Raw genomic sequence first — 14338 nt, 5'->3', positions numbered from 1 at the left:
TTTAAGAGCAGTAACAAAAACACATTGCCAGAAGCTTGTTTCAGACATACCACGATGAATTATGAAGACGCTTGGAGGACGATGTGCACATGCAGATCCTCTTAGGTTTTGGTCCTGCACCAGCAGAGACAATTGCAGCTCAGTTGTGTTCCCTTGACTGAGCTCAGGGCTTGCATGGCTGGATTTTGTTTCTCACAAGAGCAGGACTGGTGCTTACATGTTCACAGTGCCGTGGGGACTCTGCTTCCCCCCATGCCCATGTGTACAAGGCAAAACTGCCCAGCTGTATCCCTTCATTTACAGGAGGTGAGCTCAAAAATGCAAGCTGCCCCAGCTGCAGGGCTCCCCCTCAGGCACGCAACCCAGAGCGAGCATGTTGTACCCCTTCAGAGGGGTCCTGAGCTGAAGCAGAAGATAGGGTTGATGTTGGATTAAAGGACTAGGTCCTGCACTTGGGTCACCACAACCCCAGGCAACGCTACAGGCTTGGGGCAGAGTGGCTGGAAAGCTGCCTGGCAGAAAAGGACCTGGGAGTGTTGGTCAACAGCCGGCTGAACATGAGCCAGCAGCGTACCCAAGTGGTCAAGGTGGCCAACAGCATCCTGGCTGGTATCAGGAATGGTGTGGCCAGCAGGACCAGGGCAGTGATCGTCCCCCTGTGCTCGGCACTGGTGAGGCCGCACCTCGAGTGCTGGGTTCAGTTTTGGGCCCCTCGCTCCAAGAAGGCCATTGAGGTGCTGGAGCGTGTCCAGAGCAGGGCAACGGAGTGGTGCAGGGTCTGGAGCACAAGTGTGATGAGGAGTGGCTGAGGGAACTGGGGGTGTTGAGCCTGGAGGAGGCTGAGGGGAGACCTGATGGCTCTCTACAGCTCCCTGAAAGGAGGGTGTAGCCAGGTGGGGGTCGGTCTCTTCTCCCAAGGAACAAGTGATGGGACAAGAGGAAACGGCCTCAAGTTGTGCCAGGGGAGGTTTAGATTGGGTATGAGGAAAAACGTCTTCACCAAAAGGGTTGTCAGTCACTGGAACAGGCTGCCCAGGGAAGTGGTGGAGTGACCATCCCTGGAGGTATTTAAAAGACGTGTAGATGTGGTGCTTAGGGACATGGTTTAGTGGTGGGCTTGGCAGTGCTGGGTTGATGGTTGTGCTTGATGATCTTAAAGGTCTTTTCCAACCAAAACAGTTCTATGACTTTTACTAAGAACTGTTTATTTTGCCATAGCAGTACCTGAAACCAGTGTTAGTTTTGGTGTCTACAGAATGTGGGACTCATCTCCTCTAGCTTTAAGTATCTTAGTAAGGAGACTCTGGGCTCCCCTTGGAGTAAGTGGAGAACCACTGGCAATGCAACACCATATGGCCAGATCACAGAGTCCTTGTTTGCCCTAAGTGGACACAGCACAGCTCATGCTGAAAAGTCTGGACACAGATTTTACATGTCTTGGGTTAATACCTTAACACAAAAACATCATCTTCTTTCTGACCAGATTTCCAAACCTGAAGCAAACCAAAAACCTCCACACTGGGGGCAGTTTCTGCATACCACCCAAATTCCAGAGCACAACCACCATGGTTGTGGAGACCTTATAGCAGCCTTCGAGTACCTAAAGGGGCCTACAGAAAGGATGGCGAAGGACTCCTTATCAAGGAGAGTAGTAATAGGAGAAGGAGTAACTGTTTTAAACTGCAGGAAGGTAGATTTAGATGAGATATGAGGAAGAAACTCTTCCCTGTGGGGGTGGTGAGGCACTGGCACAGGTTGCCCAGAGAAGCTGTGGCTGCCCCTGGCTCCCTGGCAGTGTTCAAGGCCAGGTTGGATGGGGCTTTGGGCAACCTGGGCTAGTGGAGGGGGTCCCTGCCCATGGCAGGGGGTTGGAACTAGATGGGCTTTGAGGTCCCTTCCAACCCAAACCATTCTATGGCTTCACTTCGTGGCACACAATGGCATTGCTGGGATTTTAGATGTCTCTAGCAGTTAACAACCTGGAAGCAGGCTGAGCTTTTTCCCTTGGATGCCACAGCAGCAAGGGCAAGGGCAGACATTGGAAGAAAAATGCTGAACAGCTGATGGTGGCTTCATATACCAAAAGGTCTTTGGTCAGGGTACTGGTGTGGGGCACCTAAACTGGTTGCATTCTGGAGATATCAACCGTGTTACTCATGACAACTGCATTGGGAAAAAGATCAAATTTTGTGCTTAATAATTAAATTGGAAATTTTGTCAATAATAAGAAGAAAAGATTGGATGTCAGGTCAGTCTGGCATGTTCAATGGTAGTTATCCCCCCCATCAGGTCCTTGTCGCTGCAAGCCCCTGACCTGCACTTCATCCTCCTGTGCTAGCACTGCAATTGCTCTGTCTGCATCTGGTGGGGAGAAACAAGTAGCTCCCAAAAGTGTTTCTTCTCATCCAGAATTCAACATCTATCCAGGAGATGTACCTGTAGCTTCTCCTGGACATCAAGAGACAAGATAGCGTCCTGACTTAGGCATTAAACTTGGGCACATCCAGTGAAGTAGGCTGAAGTTATGGGTTTGCCTACACTACTAGATTAAATCCCAGCTTAAACCCCCTTCCGAGACCAAAGCACGTCCCTGTCCACATAAACTCTCTGCCCAAGGGCAGAGACCCCCCAAGAAAGCTTAACAGAGAGGACTCCAGACACTTTAACTTATGTTTTCTAGATGGATCTGGGACACTTCAATCATTGGCACATCCATCAACAGAATAACCTCAGGTGGCCCAACTTGTGCGCCATATGGAGATGCTGGGGTCAGAGTGCAGCTGGGTTAATGCAAATGGTGTAGGGGGGAAGACTGGTAGCTGCTCTGAAAACCGCATTCTGCCACAGTGCAGGTAGCGAGGACCTGGGACGGCAGAGGAGATGGCTTTCTCTCCAAACCACATCCCTGCCATCCCCTGATATTTTTTTTCTTTCCAGACTCCTACAACAACTGCTGTCCCACCAGCTCCCCAGTTGTCTTTCCTTACAGCTTCTTTGTCACCTCCTTGTATCAGCTTTTGCACTTTTCATGCTTTTCAATGGTTGGAGACATTTCTCATGTCTAGGCTGATAGAGGACGCGCACACAAGAGCATCAGTACATGCACACGGGTTAAGGGCACAGCAAGACTCTTCTCTCCTTATAATTAGATTTCCCCATCTCTCTCTGAACAAGCTGCTCCCCAGTTGGCAACAGGGACGAGCACATACCTGTTCACCCTGACACTGAAATTAGCTCCCAAATCCATCCCTCCCCTTCTCCATTCACAAATCCCACCGCATCCTTAGAGCGATTACAGCCATAGGAGGGAAGCAGCATCCCAATCGATACGGCTAATAGGTGCTTTCACACCAGGGTACAACAGAGTCTCAGATTAAGCAGTAATCCTCACTGCAGCCCATAAAGATGGATAAACTCATCATTTCCATTTTACAAATAGAGGAGCTCAGGCAGAAAGATTAGCCTCGAGGACCCCAAATCTCAGTCCTGAACTCAACTGAAATGAGCTTCTCTCTAAGCAGGGAGATGGGGCAGGTTACAGCCATGGGTTGGAAATCACAGCATGCCTAGGGTAGGCTGGTGGGAGAGCACACAGGATAGCTTATTAAATGTAATGGGAGGCCTCTAAATCTGGCTTAGGTCCCCTGCTTTGTTTGAGGCCGATAAACTAGTTTATCCAGATAAATTCATAGATTCTTCAAGCCAAAAAGTGGCTTTTCAAGCATTTTAACTAACCTTTTGCATGATGCAGGTATCCTCTCTCACCTGTATCTGGCTGAGCTACCAAAGATGCAGGAGAAATCCCATTTACCCCATGGTGAGGGCTGAAGGAGGTGCCAGTCCCACCATCCTCTCCCCTAGGGATCTAGGATTAACTCAGCACAGCCTAACACCCCTTTTCAGTGCTTTAGGCTGGAGCCTTAGCTGGTCATGGCCCTCATTAGCCCTTCATCTGTCACCTAATGAGCTGTGGGCACACCCAGAGCCTCCTGCCTCTCTGCTCTGCTGATCAATACAGGGAATTTTACCTTTAGTACCATGCAATATCGCATTCTGGGCATTTAAATGTGTCAGGCTCTTCAGGGGCGATTAGTGAAAGCTTTGAATGGAGTTTATAGAAATACTGGGTCTCTGTGCAAAGGACCAGGGGGAGAGCGTGTGGTGGGAGTTCTGATAAGCAGAGGTCCTCCTTTCCCAGCCACTGGAGAGCAACAGGCACTTTGAAAATGCAGTTTATTTGACCCATTTAAGATGTTTACCTCTTCCCTTGACTACAGGAGGAGTGTAGACAGCAAGATGAGACGGTGGTGTCTCTGCTGTGGGCGTCTGACCTACATGAGCTGAATCCCTTTCCTTCATCCTCCTCGTTGGTGCCACCCAGGCACGAGATGCTCCCAATGTGCAGAAACACCCACTACCTTCAGATTTCCAGCATGATATTTTTCTAAGCTTATTGGTGTCCTGAAAATCCCATTTCATAATAAATTTTGCACATGCAACTTCCTGAGAATCACATTGCAAAGGGTCAGTGGTGCCCTCCAACACCCCCTCAACATCCTTCAGCTCCATTTTTAGCTGCTTCAGATCAGGGGCCCGTTGCTGCCACTGGGCACGGAGCCGCTTGCCCCGTGCCTTCCCATGTGGGCTCATGCACCTTCCCCAACATCCACATCTCCAGTCCCCAAGGCCTGTCTAAATCATACCTGCTCCCATGCGCTCAGATGTCCCTTTTCCTTCCCTTAAGGCCCATGCGAGCATCCCCCCACGTGGATGGAGCATATGGCCTGGCATATGGGGCATTAATGCAACAGCGGGCGCAGAGCGGTGTGGGTTTCGGTGCAGTGGGTGCATGCATTTGCTTCAGAGCATCACTGGGTGGATGGACATTTATCTCTGGTGTTGATCACTCTGTTATTTTTTGGGGGGGTGGCAGCCTGCCACCCTTGGAAACAAACCTTTATGGCAGACGCTTGCTCATGCAGCACACAGTCCCCTGAACCAGCCACGGCTGCACGGATCCCTGATGGCTCCTGCTGCTCTCACCGGCTCCTCTTAGCACGGTCTCCTTCAAAAAAGTCCTCTTTTGGTTACTTTCTTTTTCTCTCTTGCTCCAAATTTCTTCCTGACTGCGCAGTGGCCCACTGTATCAGACAGGGATGCTGGAGACAAGGAGACGACGATGCATGGGGATGCTCCCTCCTAGCATTGCATTTAACAGACTGATGAAGCCATTGCTGAGGTTGACCACTCCCCAGTGATGATTTGCACCCATGCAAGGACCATGTAAAGTGTAGGCCACCAGCACATGCTCAGATACCTGTGTGCTGCAAGGGAGCCATCAATAAATCTCTGTGCCTCCCTGTGCCTCAGTTTCCCCCCCAAAAAGAGAAATAATATTGTCTTCTATCTGAGAGTTAGTGAGGATAAGAGCTAAACACATATTATATGTATGTAGGTCTGCATATGTATTTACACATACCTTAGGGTTGTTGAATCTATCTTAAAGCAGATACATATACTATCCAGCTTGGCTATTTCTGCTCCAGGGACAAAGCATCCCTGGTGCTTGGAGTTACGATACCCTTTGTCATCAGCTGAGCTGATCAAACACAAAAGAGCAGGACACCGGCTAGCTGGATGAGGAGCACATCTACGCACGGGCTGCTGCTCCGGTGGTGGTGATCAGCTCCGCCATTTCCCCAATGGAGATCATCTCCCACCTCCTGTGGACCCTCTGCTCGCTCTTCACTTTCCTCATCCGGCTCTTGTCTTCAAATTTTGGTGTGTCACAGCTTGGGTCCTTCATCCCTGCAGCAATGCTCAGAGCAAATCACTGCTCACCTTTGCATCAGATCCAAGGACCATGTCTCAGAAAGGCTGTGAACGCTGGTAGGCTTGCAAAGTACGTGGGGACAACTTTGAATTTCCAACTGATTTTTCAGTGATTGTCATCAAAACCTCCTGGCAACAGCGAGGGCCAGAAACATCTCATAAAAGCTGCTTAAATGACAACCCGGGTTCTGAGAACTCAAGGGTGAAGCCTTAAATATTTCCTAAATGATGCAAAACTCCAGCTAACATTGGAGAAGTTGGTCCCACCGAGAAAACACTGTCCTGTTTACTATGGAAACCCATTTAACAGCTACACCTTCCCATGTATAAAGGCAGGCAGGTTTATAGGTATCGGTATAAGGGTTTGCCGGAGGTTACCTGAGAGCAGAGGAGGGGTTTAGCTGACAGCCAGGGTCTGTCCTTAAAACCTCAACCCCTGCCTGGTCTGAGCAAGCCAGCACCTTGCGTGCTTTGCATTGCCTGCTGCAAATTGGCTGCCTGAATTTAAAATGACCCCTGAGGCTCGAGGTGCTGCATGAACTATCAGGAAGCTCTATCAGATTTGTGACATCTCAGTCGGTGTCTTCACTGCAGGAAGAAAGAAATAAAATAAAACTTCCAATTATAAAGGGGGGGTTGTAGCTTGGCACTGCTGGGTGGCATCTTCCTTGGTATTTGCATTTATGTTTTTTAGCCTGAATTCCTAAGGAAATGAGCTTTATACAATTGCATAAGATTTATATTTGCCCCCTACTCACCTGAACTGGGCAATATTATTAGTGGTACCAAGAGGGGAAGAGGGAACTACCAGCTGGGGCTGCGTTGGGCATCAGAGGGTCCAGTCTTGGCTCACCCTTGGGTTTCAGGGAATAACCTTCTCAAAATTAGGATCCCCATGAGGTGAGCGATGGTAGTGGGTGGGATGTCCTCAGCCTCACTGGCCTAATTATTTGTTTGTGGTTAACTGGGGTGCAGAAAACTCTTAGAATCATAGAATCATTTAGGTTGGAAAAACCCCTAAGATCATCAAGTCCGTCCATCAAGCTCAAGTGGTTGAGCTTTGTATTTCCTCTGCCTGGCAAGCAGATGCGGCTGGGCATGACGGGAGGTGGTGGAGGATCACACCTGTCCTGGTGCAACCAGGACCCCCAAAACACCTCCAGATATGGGTACCGACCCACCGATGTCCCCAGCATGGTTCGGGTGGCAGAGCTGTCACCAGGCCACCACACGAGGGCAGTGCAAGTTTGAGCATGCCAGGGAGCTGCGGAAAGCAGATGAGCAGAAATGAAGAGAAAAGCCCCAAATTGTGTTTATGGGTTTTTTTGGCTTTTTTTCCTGTCTGTATCAGACATCACCAGGAGTTGCTCCTCAGCCCAAGCACCCTCACGCTGACAACCCGGACGCCACATGAAGGGTCACCGCGGAGGGTGACCACGAGGTGGTTCATCACCCGTCTCACCATCATTTGATGCTGTAACTCCTCCATCCCCCCCAGCCCCACAGCAGCACTAAGGATACACGAGCCACTCTCTGCTTCAGGTAATAGTTTATTTTCACCAGGGGTGTAAAATGTGCAGCAGGTACGTGTATAGGACTGCCATTTTCTTAGCCAAGAGGAGTCAAAACCAAACAAGAGACTGAAACAAAGAAACCTAACAGTATCCTGCCCTACAGCAATTAGTGCAAGTCATGTAAAACATCGGTTCAACACAGGAAAAGTAGGAGAAAAAAAAAAAAAAGGCATTTCCAAGCCACAGGTATTTTCTCTCCTGCCATCAGCATGGTGGGGATCCCAGAGGTGGGGCTGGGAGGTGGGACGCTTGGGTGAAGGCAGGGGGACTTGGGCTACACGGGGAGAGCGGGTATATGCTGTACAAGAAGGGTATTTTCTTTTTATTTCTTCCCCCCCCCCGCCTTTTTTTTTTTCCCCGCTTGGAAAGAAAGTCACATGTGAACCAAGGAGGTGCAGCTATCAGAGGTGCCAAAAGGCGACAGCAGACACAAAAGCCCAACCATGGGCGACCTGCTCCAAAACGCAACATTTTCTTAAAACGAGATGGTTAGGCCCTCGCTTCATTTACTCTCTCAAAACCTTCCTCTGCAACCACACAGTCTTCCAGCTTCAGGTCACAGAAAATGTACATAAAGCTCTAATCCCCTCCAAAAGGGGTGTGAAAATGCCCGGGATGGGGGGGCAGGGCAGGTGCCTTGGGGCTGTGGGCAAGGCAGGAGTGGAGCAGAGATGGGGCAGCGTTTGCAGCCCCACTGGTGTCACTGGGAGTCCTGCTGAGGATCACGCATTAGGATCTGAAGCATTTTAGGGGGTATTTTAAGAAATTATTCACTTTTCTTTTCTGCAGGTGACTGCCAAATGGAAAAGCCTTTCACTTCTCAAAGTGCAGGCTCTTTCTTCCCTTTTTTTTTTTTTTTTTTTTTTTTTTGGTATTTCATTTCTCCTGCATAACTGGATGAAGAGGCTCTCACACCGCTGGCCAAAGGGCAGGCAGTTGCCCACCCATCTCCGTGCTGGTCATACACAGGGGATGCTCCTTTTGCAGCAGCACCTGGTGCAAGCAAATGCTGTGTGTACAGCATCACCCCTACACCGCTTCCCCCACCGTGGTCTGGATGATCCAGCAGATAACAGCAGCTGTTCAGGAGCAAGAGTGTAGCCATATGTTGCTGCTAACAAGCATTTACTGAAGCTGGTTTCTTTCTGTGATTCCCATGTGTCTGATTAGCACACAGCTCCTCCGAGCAATTTTAAGATTTTTTTCACACTCCCCCTGCAAATCTTTTTTTTTTTTTTTTTTTTTTTTTTGGCATTATAAGCAAACCAGAATATGAGCATAAAATGGGGTTAAAAGCCACAAGATTTTTTTTTAAAAAAGTATATAAATAGCTAAAAAGTAATTCACTTAATTTTCATTTTGTATTTTTTTGTGCTCAGAAACACACTGTTTATGTGCTGACCCTGCCGTGGTCCTGCACGCTCTGAGCACAGACGAGATGCTCAAGGACCGATTGCCTGCCCTCGGAGAGGCAGCCACATTTTTGGACTGTGCCCACAGGTCCAGACCCCTGCCTGAGCACCTGACGCTGTAGAGCGCTCCTTGGGAACAGGAGGGAAGGAGAATAACTGTTGTCTGTGAGAGCTCAGGGTGTTTTGCTGGCATTGCAGCGGGGCGTACGACCAAGGAGCCCAAGTCCCTGGTCCCTAGGCTGGGGAGGATGGACTTGGACCCTTATTTCCCTTTGCATTCCCAGTCAAAAGAGACTGGGAAGAAGCCAAGCTGACCAAGCTGGGAATGATCCTGGGGCTGTACAAGCATCCCATCTTCCATGGAAAGGTTTTGCCAGGGACTGCGCCATCAGCAAAGCAGAGAAGAAGGAGCTGCGGTGCCAGGAACATCCCTCCCCGTGGTTAACCTTATCTCACTGTAGCTATGGGAAGGGAAAGCAGCTGAGTCCAAGCTAATTTTTCCAAACTACACTGGTAGGTAGTAGATAGGCAGGTGGCATTGAAGGTGATTCATCCCACCCTTGGGAGGTCCAGCGTGGGTGGGGTGAATCACCCTCCAGCAGTACCTGCCTCCCTCCAGAGCCAGGACGGCTTCAGAGGAAGGCTGGAAATCACATTATAGGTTAGGACACCCAAAATTAAAATGTCGACATGGAGGTGTCTCAATGTGCATGGGGTGCCTGTTACTTCACTTCCAACTGGCTGAATGACATGGGATGAGTCCCACCATTCATACCTGGACCTATTTTCCAGGGGTTTGTACCTCTCTCACAAATAACAAGGAAATTCTGCAACTCCATAGTGGCAACACAAATGAAAGGGCTCGCTTTTGTGTCAGCTGTGTTCACAGAATCACAGAATGGTTTGGGTTGGAAGGGACCTCAAAGCCCATCCAGTCCAACCCCCATGCCATGGGCCAGGACATCTGCAACCAGATCAGGCTGCTCAGAGCCCCGTCCAACCTGGCCTTGAATGTTTCCAGGGATGGGGCATCTACCACCTCTCTGGGCAACCTGTGCCAGTGTTTCACCACCCTCAGCGTAAAAAATTTCATTCTTATATCCAGTCTGAATCTCCCCTCTTTTAGCCTAAACCCATTACCCCTTATCCTATCACTTCAGGCCCTACTAAAAAGTCTGTCCCCATCTTTCTTATAAAGCCCCCTTGAAGTATTGAAAGGCCACAATTAGATCTCCCCGGAGCCTTCTCCAGGCTGAACAACCCCAATTCTCTTAGCCTATCCCCATAGCAGAGGTTCTCCAGCCCTCGGATCAGCTCCATGGCCTCCTCTGGACTCTCTCCAACAGCTCCATGTCCTTCTTGTCATGGTGCCCCCAGAGCTGGACACAGTACTGGGGGGCAGGGGGCTCCCAGCAGAGCAGAATAGAGGGGCAGAACTACCTTCCCTGGCCATGCTTCTTTTGATGCAGCCCAGTGTTCGTCAGTACCTGCTACAGCCTGGCCCTAGGAGCCATGGTGAGACATGAAAAGAAGCCACCATACCATGAGCTGGGAGAGAGCCTTGCATCCTTCCAGCCCAAGACTTGGTGCTCATCACACTCGTCCTGGCTGGGGAAGGGGATCAGAGCCCCAGGAAGGCACCTCCATGCTTAGCTGGGCTAAGCTATCCATGTGGATACCTGTGGCCTGGAGTCACCGCACAACATCAAAATGGGAAGAATTAGGGTTTTCTCTAGTCTTCCCTTCCCACCCCAAAACATAATCACTGCCAGCACCCGGCTCCATCCAACCCAGTGCAATGTGGGAAAATCAACCTTAACTTGTTAATTGTCATCAGCATTGCAATGCCAACGGCCCCCTTGGGCCGGTGCCTGTACCACCTAGATGCTTAATTAATGTGTGATTATTTTGGCTTTCCAAAAGGTGCCTTTGGAAAGCATCAAATCTGTATGTCCAGCAAACATACGTAGACCTGAGGCCATGGGGATGGCCACATTGGCCTGAGGAGCGGGGCAGCTCAGCATCTGCAGTGGCTTAGCCTTCTCAGCATGGCCACAGGCAAATGAACCAAGTCCTGCTAATAATTTAAAACCATCAATTAATACAGTTTAATAAATACATAAAAGGTTCTAGTCTCTTTTTTTTTTCCATCCACTTTCTAGCATCAATGAAAGTTAAGGGTGATTGTCCCATGAGTAACTAAGGCAAATTTGTTTGTGTGTGTGTGTTTCTCCTTTTTTGTTTTGATTTTTTTCCCCATTGTTTTGTACATAAAACAATCACATAAAAATAGTTATAAATAGAAAAATTTCAAAGGTTTTTCCCCTCTAGACAAATAGGAAAAACAACCCAACCAACCCAACAAACAAATTCAGACAGAAAAAACACCTTGCTTCAAGTCCTTGTAGATTATACAGTACTTGGCATCTTTGGATATTTTACAATGACTCCAAATCGTAGACAAAAAAACACCTGAAGTAACCAGTCATCTGCAAAACGTCACTTGTATAAGAAGATACAGATTTAAAAAGAAAGTTTGATGCAGTTTTAAGAAGTTTTCTTTTTTTTTTTTTCTTTTTTTTTCCTTCTTTTTTCTCCATTGGCTTGTTGCACACGGAGTCTTTGTGGGTTTCTTTTTGGAGGAGGGAGTGAGCGTTGGGCAGCTCCTTGGGATCATTCTGCTATGGATGGTCTCGGAGCAGAAGTCCTTCATGCCCTCATGGGGGGCTCTGGATCCTGGACCCCTTATGTCCCCCCTCCATGCGCCGGTGGGGAGACTCCTCATCCAGCCACCGCTTCAGATTGGCACCATCGATGGGCAAAACAAAAAATTAGCGAACCCACAGTCCTCTCATTCCCTTTGATTCTGCTGACGTTAAAAGGTAACAGTAAAAAGAGAAAGAAAAAACCCTAATTTGTAACATTTACATTTTTGAGAGATGGTTTTGTATAAAACCAGCTTCCCAGGGCACCTGCCGCAAGCGATCTCAGCCAGTGGTGGAACTGGGGTCCCACCACGTCCGAGAGGAGCCATCAGAGGCAGATGGCCATCCAAAGCCTTTAGTCTAGAGGGTAGCTCGTGGTTTTATGGGCTGAAGGAGGCTGACGAGGCGATTCCAGCCAATCTGCCACCTTTCTGGCCTCAGAAGAAGTATTAGATAGGGGTGGCCAGGCCAGGGTCTGCAGGGATGCTAGGGATAACCCCAGACCTGGTGGCCACTGTGGGCAACCTTCAGCTTGGAGCACCCCATCATATGTTACCACCTCATCTTTTGAAGCAATAAATGCTGAAGAAATAGTATTTCTACTTGCTTGCAAGTAGACAATATCTCATCTACAAGAAATCTTTAGTGGACTTCTGTTACACAAAGATCCCTTGAGACAAACAGCAGGGAAATTTGTACACCTAATTTTTTCCCATCGACATTGCAGATTTGGTGACACTCAAGTGTTTTGTAAATTTTTATCATCAAAATATATATAGGAATTAGGGGCAATTAAGGACAAATCCCCAGACATTTCAGAACAGTCAGTGGCAGTGAATTCTGACTCTTTGGTTTGAAATGACTTTTTCATTTCAAAATCCCCACTTGGTTTATTTTCACAAAGCAAAGCTTTAAATAAACCTCAGGATCAAAACATTTCTGATCCTTCCAAAAAATCGTCCTTCACCTTTTTAAGCAACTGAAGTTAAAATACTAAAAATAGGCTTTGGTTCTCCTTCTGAAAATTGGAAATGACCAAAGAACCAAAACAAGTAAAAAAAAAAAAAAAAACCAAACCCCTTTTCCATCCAGCTTTGCTCCTGGGTGATCTTCTCTTTTTTTTTTATTTATTTTTTTTAGGCTCCCAACTCATCCTGCACAGCATGGCTTTCACCAGACCTGTAAATCTGACATTCCGCTGAGAAAGGCAATGGCCAGGATCCTCCTGCTCCCAGCGTGGCTGCTTGACGCTCCCTTTATCCCCTATAGAATCAATTTTGTTGCCAGACATGGGAATTAGTTGATTAAAAAAAAAAAGTCTTTTTGACCCAAAGGGCCAAGGAATGTAACATATCAAAACCAAGTCTGGACAGCTTGTCAGTGTCCAGTGGGCCCCGTGGGTGAAAAATAGGGAACATCTCACCCAGAAGACCCATGTCATGGTGATGGCCATGCCCTGGACTAAGGCAAGTGACATTTTCGGGAGCGTTGAAGAGAGCAGCAGTCCTGGCCTGGCCTTCCCAGACGGAGCCATCAGTGGTGGGCAGCTGGATGGGGCAGCAAGTGCCTCATGGCCCCAAAGCCAAGTGCATCGCAGAGTCTAAAGTGCCGGTGGCCATGGGATGCAGAACCTGCCCACCCACCTGCTCACCCCGGGGATGGTCCCCTGCCCCAAGCCCCATGGCAGGCCATGGCAGTGAAGGGATGAAGAGCTTCTTGGGAGCCAGATGATGTGAAAGGGCAGGCGGGGACCCCGAGGGAGCTGGTGGCCCTGTTGGGAAGGGAGCAGACCCATGGTGGGGCTGGATGTGGGTTTAGTTGCTCGCTTCTGAGATGGGAGCCACGTGGCCAAGCCCTGCCAAGCCACTGAAGCCCGTGCTCCAAGGATCAGGAAGGGGGAAGAAGGGTTGGGCAGCGAGGTTTTCATTATGGCCTAGGGCGAAGGCAAAGATGCCCGCGTTCCTCTCCATGTCCAGCTGGGCTCGTCTGAAGAGCTTCATCTGGGTTTCTTCAAACTGGCTCTCCAGCTCCTGCAGGCTGAAGGCGGTCTTGGCCCCGCTCAAAAAGTGCTTGGGGCTGGGGCCAGGAAGGCACATGGCCGCGCCGCCAAGGTGGCCGCTCATCTCCTCCAACGTCGGTGGCATCATGAAGCTTTTCTCCACCGGTGGACCACCAGGAGCAAAGAGCAAGCCGGCCGCCCTCCACGCTGCCGGCTTGCGTCCTCGCCGGGGTCGTGCGATCCGGCAGCTCTGACGTTTGATGTGGCGATGGAGGTGGTCAGAGCGGGTGAAGCTCTTGTAGCAGAACTCGCACTGGTAGGGCCGGACGCCCGTATGGATGCGCATGTGGTTCTTCAGGTCATAGTTGTGCACGAATTTGGCATTGCAGTGGATGCACAGGTATGGCCGCTCCCCCGTGTGCTTTCTCATGTGGATTTTGAGCTTGTCCTGCCTGCAAAAGAAAAAGGAGCTTGGTCAGGCAGCATGGGCTGGAAGAGATGCGGTTGGGATTGCTCCTTGGATCAGGAGAGGGAAAGGCGATGGGAAGGTGGCGAGCTCATCCCGGGGCTTCCAGCCACGGCACTGCTCCCATGTATGGATGCTCTCGCAGGCTGGCGTTTGCATCCACCTCCTCCTTCCCGGCGTGACAGCACCTAATCACCACACAGACCCAGCCCACCATCTCAGCAGTTTGCAGCCCATCCCAAAGAGTTCAAAATAGCTTAAAACCCCCTCTGCAATAAACCCTAAAAACATAGGGGAATATCTAAGTAAGCACAGCTGTATCCCTGCCTGCAAGTAAGCACATCAGTTGA

At 49.4% G+C, this 14338-nt stretch overlaps 1 protein-coding gene across 1 annotated transcript in view; it reads right to left on the bottom strand.

Moving 5' to 3' along the window:
* Positions 1 to 10577: 10577 nt before the first annotated feature.
* Positions 10578 to 14338, bottom strand: part of ZBTB7C (zinc finger and BTB domain containing 7C) — a 107003-nt gene continuing 103242 nt past the window's right edge. The window contains exon 3 of the mRNA XM_054811024.1: positions 10578 to 13974. Within this exon, the coding sequence (XP_054666999.1) occupies positions 13338 to 13974 (637 nt within the window). The 3' untranslated portion in view covers positions 10578 to 13337. The remainder of the gene's footprint in view (positions 13975 to 14338) is intronic.

Source organism: Grus americana, chromosome Z (genome assembly GCF_028858705.1).
Source record: "Grus americana isolate bGruAme1 chromosome Z, bGruAme1.mat, whole genome shotgun sequence".
Lineage (NCBI taxonomy): Eukaryota > Metazoa > Chordata > Aves > Gruiformes > Gruidae > Grus > Grus americana.
Note: the sequence above shows the minus strand (reverse complement) of the source record. Positions and strands in the feature narration are given on the sequence as shown.